General features: G+C 38.9%; 1 protein-coding gene across 2 annotated transcripts in view; it reads right to left on the bottom strand.

The window, feature by feature from the left end:
• Window positions 1-1891: 1891 nt before the first annotated feature.
• Map2k4 (mitogen-activated protein kinase kinase 4) overlaps window positions 1892-5747 on the bottom strand; it is an 82779-nt gene continuing 78923 nt past the window's right edge. For both annotated transcript variants that reach the window (XM_019206173.2, XM_019206174.2), the window contains exons 10-11: window positions 4428-4528; window positions 1892-3704 (exon numbers count right to left, since the gene is read on the bottom strand). In XM_019206173.2, the coding sequence (XP_019061718.1) occupies window positions 3572-3704; window positions 4428-4528 (234 nt within the window). In that variant the 3' untranslated portion in view covers window positions 1892-3571. The remainder of the gene's footprint in view (window positions 3705-4427; window positions 4529-5747) is intronic.

The following is a 5747-nucleotide window of genomic DNA, read 5'->3' on the forward strand; positions in this document are numbered from 1 at the left end:
ATAAGTCAAGGGTCCACTGTATATGTAGATATAAATTTCAAATGCAGGTAGAAATTTGATTCATTTTACACTGATTACTCAAATGACTGTTATATGGATTGACAATTTTAAATAGCAGAACTATTTACATTTAAGTATACGCATTTTTGGCATATCATCTACAAAAATATCACAACAGTGATTTTGAGATATGAGAATTTCTACTCATTTCTGTGAAAGATAGGTAGGTCTAAGAAATACATCACTCAGTCTGTAGTAAATTCCTAAGAGAGGCAAGCTAAATGTTTCTCATACTGTACTATAGATGTTTCCGAACGTGACAGTCTAATATCAACATTCCATTACATGTGATTTTTAGTGTATCTGAAGAAGTTAATACTGCTGTTTAGATCTTCCTTCAACCACTTAACAAGGTAAACAAATTCAAGGCCAAGTTTTTAGATTCTGTGCTTTACATCCCAAGCACAAAGAGGAGATGACTAATACATACTGCCCTGACCCAGAGACTGGAGGAAGACAAAACCACTGAATCTCCAAGGCAGCGTGGGTAGCCAGCCTTCCAAGAGTACTTTTAAGACCATGTTTCCTTTCTCCTTCTACAGTTGAAATAGTTGGACAGTATCAGCAAAATGATAGTTGAATACCAAAGAAACTGAAGTTCCTTTGCTGTGACTGCCACATAAACATTATCACACTAACAGAGGACAGCCCAGAATTTCTCTGCTTACTTCTAAGGTGTTGACACCATTGCCTTTGTACTTCATTTCCAAGACAACAAAGGAGGTCCTAGAAAGGTTTGTGAATACAGTATCCCCAACTATATAATGCAATCTTTTACTTCTCAACTTCGTTAACACTTCTTTAATGGTAGTACTTTAAAATTAATGAACATTCTGACAGTCTGTTTTACCACCTTAGATGAGTCTCATTTCTGTTCCCTACTGCTGCCTAGGCTAGAGCTTCACCTCTTTACACCTTGTTTTGCTCTCTTATCTAAAAGTGGATACCACCACGATTTTGGTGAGTTGTACTCAGGATCAAATGAGATGAATACAAGGTGGTGTCCTAAGAAACAGAGTATACAGTCTGTCTCTCGTGCCATGTTGTCTTGCATGGAGGTGACACCTAGCTGTGATACAGGCACTGCCTGGTGTATCCTTTCTCTTAGCAGCTGAAGCTTAGCTGGAGATACCAAGATCCCTCCAGTCACACCCTTCTCTGGAGAATGTTTAAAACTTAGCACATCTACATCCATAATGGGTCCTCAGGTCCAACTGGAAGCAGGGGCAGGAAAAGGGCAAGGTGCTAAATTATTGCATGATCAATGTGTTAGCATTTGTTCAAAGACCAGTGGTAATATAACAAAAGTTTGGCGCTGGGGCTTTAAAGTCCTCCATATGTTTTCTGCATTTCATAGCTTTTTGTTCAGCTGCATTGTTCTCCCATCCATAAAAGCCGTATCTGACACCTACAGTACTCTTTCGCACTCATCTCCTCCCTATCTCTTTCAAGTAGTAATGAGGGAATCGCAACATTTACCTAAACATCTCTATCTAATAATCCCCTGGTGGCCACAGCACCACAAGTACAGAGCACAACTGGCTTCTTGCCAGCTCTCCCTCTGTTCTTACAACCTGCCTACCATCACATCCTTGAATTATACCCCCTTCCTTTAGCATTAAGCTGGGCGGGTCAGGGCAAAGAAAGAAATGAATGTGGAGAGACTGTATCATATCTGCTCAAGCAGAAAGCAAAGCTGTGTTTCATGGGATGCATCTGTGGTATTAATGTAAATAAAGAGAACCACCACAAGAAAGGAGAAAACGAAACCATTAACAATTAATGGAAGTAGTTTTTCCCAATATGAAATACACAAATAATTTAATGTAATTTACCTAATTTTCCCCTCAAGTGTCTGACTTCAGAAAATCAAATTACAAAGTCATCATCACATCCTAGATTTATTACAACTGACCTGCAGGCAAAAGGATAGAACTATTACATAAACACTTCGATTCCATGTATATATCTTAAATAGAGGAGGAATTCAAACAAGAATACAGGATAAAATATTCCAAAGCTCCAAGAAGCAGTTTATGTTACTGAGCTCCATTTTTACAGACAAATAAGGCAATATCCCTGCACATTAGCTTTTTGATAATTTTTATACATTTTATATGGTACAAGAGAAATATAACCAGAGCTCACAATGTACAGTTCTTACACTATTTTCACAGTTTGTGAACACTATACACCTTTTTGTTTTAATAAAGATACATTGTAATAAACTCCTTGCCCTTAAGTTTATAGTTTATAATAATCTATGATTAATACACTAAAGTTGCCTTTTTATGTGGTCATCCACAAATAGAACGGTCAGATTAGCTCCTGGACAGTCAGAATTGCTTTAAATCTCCATTTGCATAATGGCAAAGTGACCCTATGCTGAGCCAGATGGGAAGCTGACAGCAGAGAAACAAATTCCTCTTGAGTCCCCGGGAGCAATGGAGGATGATGGCTTGGTGTGGTCGAAAAAAAGACATATATAGCAATGCCTTCTTTCACAACACTGGGGAGTCTAAGGTATAGGATTCCGTGGAAGGAAAACAGGGAAATTAGGCAAGTGGACCAAAGAAATAAATCATTTTTTAATTCTTTAATTTACAGGGATGTAACTTTGAACAGCACCATTCTCCCTTTATTGTTGTATAGTATTTATGACTGGCACTCTGGGAGGAGACAGCAATACCTGCTACGATTTGGTTCTGTAATGGCATCACCTTCATCTCAGACCATGGCTGTTTTGAATTCCAGTGTGCTTGAACCACTCCCGGTGCTGTTTAACTGTTCTATAAAGCCTAATGTTCAGTGTCACAGAGGCTGGAGCAAAACCTAGTGAGAGCCTGGCTAATGGGTAAGCAAAGGCAAACAGCAAAAGGTAATGGATTTAAATGGCCTCTAAGGGTTCTGGGTTTTTGTTTTGCTTTTTTGTTTGCTCTGTGGCAGAATTCCAATTCTAAGAAATGATGGTGAACTGCCAGATTCTAGTAGGGGATGCATGTACCTAAAAGACTGCCATTTCTGATCCTCCTCTGATCAATAGTGTCTCCAGAAACGATGCCTCTTCATCACCTACCACATCAGCCGGGCCCTTTCCTCAGCCTTTTAAACATTAGAGCTTATGAAAGATTTGGGGCTAAAAATCTTTGGTAAGGAACATCCCTGGTAAAGGTTTTTGCTACAGAAAAAAATAGGCAAAATATTGAATTAAGTCATATAGTGCTAACAGATCACAGAGAAAGGGGAAAAAAAGATTCAGAAACTGAAGGACTGGACCAGTGATGGCAAGAAGCAAACAATTGCGATTTGGTCTCCTGCTGCCTACAAGAAAACTTTATCTAATCAGTCAAGGCACATTGCTACCAGCTACTTCTCCCTGTTAGTGAGTTAGGATGGCTAAAGTATCAGGCTTGGGGCCAAGGGGAAATATATAGCTGCTACAAGTTGTTCTGCATAAGATACTAGAATTAAAAACATCTGTAAACTTTGCCTTCTGTACTTTTTTCTTCTTTCAGTCCTGGTGGTTTGTGGCAGGTGGAACATCAAGTTGGCAGCACACCAAATTTTGAGAATGAAAATTCTTAGGATCAGCACCTTCTTGACAAGTGGCAGACTCCTGAGACTTCCAATGAAGAGTAGAAGGACTGGTAAAGGAGAAAAGAACACATTCTGTCCTGTCTCAATATTTTAATGTTCACCTCTTTGAATGCAACATGGTTTTTGGTAAAGATAAATTCACTCTAATTTAACATGATATTTCAAACAGGAAATTTGGCTGAGCACATCGATCCCCAAACATCGACTGTGACTGTAAAGCAACAGAATATCAAATCAGTAAATCTATTGCACTTGGTGAAGAAAGTAAATTCCTCCTTTGTCTCCCAGCTCCAGAAGGCAATATGTCTCACTGGCTGTGCAAGCTTTTCTCACTCAAGCCCGAGTCTCTACGTTCAGACATAGTACATCCATCACTGCATTCTTCCAGGATTGGAAGTCTGACAAAACGCCATTCCAGTAGCTGCGTCTCTAGGTTTCAAGTCTAGAAATGAATTTAAGATGTGATCTAATCACAGTCAACAATTTGATCATACTGACTTCCACATGTCATGAATATGTTCATCACGAAAGAGCAGGATGTGGTCTCTGACCAGCACTAACACTGTGTGATCAATCAGGTATTACAGGGATGCACGTTCTAGGTGACAGGAGTATACAGACATGATGGAAATGAACACCAATCTTATTGCACATGGTGTCTGGGCGAGCAATAAAAACACTGTGATACAGGATGAAAATTCTTTACGTCTTGCTTCCTCTCAGCCCTTTTTTTCTAGAGTCTGATGTAGCAGCAGTATCAATCAACATACATGGGAGAGCTGGGAGTAGCTGGCATTTGATCCAGGATTTTACAAACATAGCATGCAACCTCAACAGTACGTTCTTCATACATCAAAATAAAGGGATGTTTCTGCAAGAAAATTAGAACAAAAGAAAAACATCAAAAGTTGTATCAGAGCCCAAACTGAACCTTTCTCAAATTTTATACATCACTGGAACTACAGACTATAGTATGGCTGGAAGCTATTATCGGAGAGGCAATTACAGCCTTTACACAGATATGTCAGTGGGTGTAGGCATGCCTAGATACGATACACAGTGCTTTGATTTGGAGGCACTACCCTGACAGTAAGATCTGGGAACTTATCTGTATACCAGGGAATATTTGTTGAGGCAGAGAGTGGAGTGTTTGTTTCTCAGCACAAAATACATCTTGAACTTCTACCATGCCATTTGAGAGCCAAGAAGAACTACATGAAAACCAGACTTTATCCTCATAGAACACAGGCAAAAATCTCAATCTTTTATGTCCCACATATGCAGCAGAAAGCTTTTTAAAAAGGTTTTCAGTTTCAATCCTTCTGATCTTCATTCTAAAAGAGGCCCATTATCTACTTCACTAACCATTTGTACTCCATTGCTATCAATATTTTTTCTCTATAGCTTATGTTAAGTACACAGGCTGGATATCTTTACAATCATTTGCGGCTTGACTATAAGTCTTATGCAACATCCTTGGTTAGCTAGAAACCAACTGTGACAAACAAGTTGTACCTCTTACCAAAATATTCTCACATTATTGCATCACACACAGTACTTGTTTCTTTGCCTCGAGCAATACGACACCCACTAGACAGCCTAAGGCATCCAAGTCCCACACAATAAAGGAAAACTTCCAAAGAAATGTCAATTGGTCCTGTGGTATAAATTTGTATGTGAGCATTTAATAGAAGCAGAGTAAGTGTAGTGAAGCAGTGAATAAAATTTTTAATAATTTCTTTCTTAGGGATAAGTTATATATATTTGCAATGGAAAAATGGTTCCTTTCAGCGAAAGTTGGAATTCTTTGGGTACAATTTTATGCTAAGATAAAAATTTTCCATGACAATTTAGCTAGTAAATCAACAGAAAAACTGTAATTTTTCTTTCCAAATATCTTCATTTTAAAACACTCAATAAAGGTAAGTTGTTTGAAAAAGAGGCCTTTTGGCCAGGCACGGTGGCGCACGCCTGTAATCCCAGCACTTGGGAAGCTGAGGCAGGAGGATCGCTGTGAGTTCAAGACCAGCCTGGGCTACATAGTGAGTTCCAGGTCAGTCTCAACTACATAGTGAGACCCTGTCTCAAAA

Source organism: Fukomys damarensis, unplaced genomic scaffold, assembly GCF_012274545.1.
Source record: "Fukomys damarensis isolate Sample0158 unplaced genomic scaffold, DMR_v1.0_HiC HiC_scaffold_13, whole genome shotgun sequence".
Taxonomy (NCBI): Eukaryota; Metazoa; Chordata; class Mammalia; order Rodentia; family Bathyergidae; genus Fukomys; species Fukomys damarensis.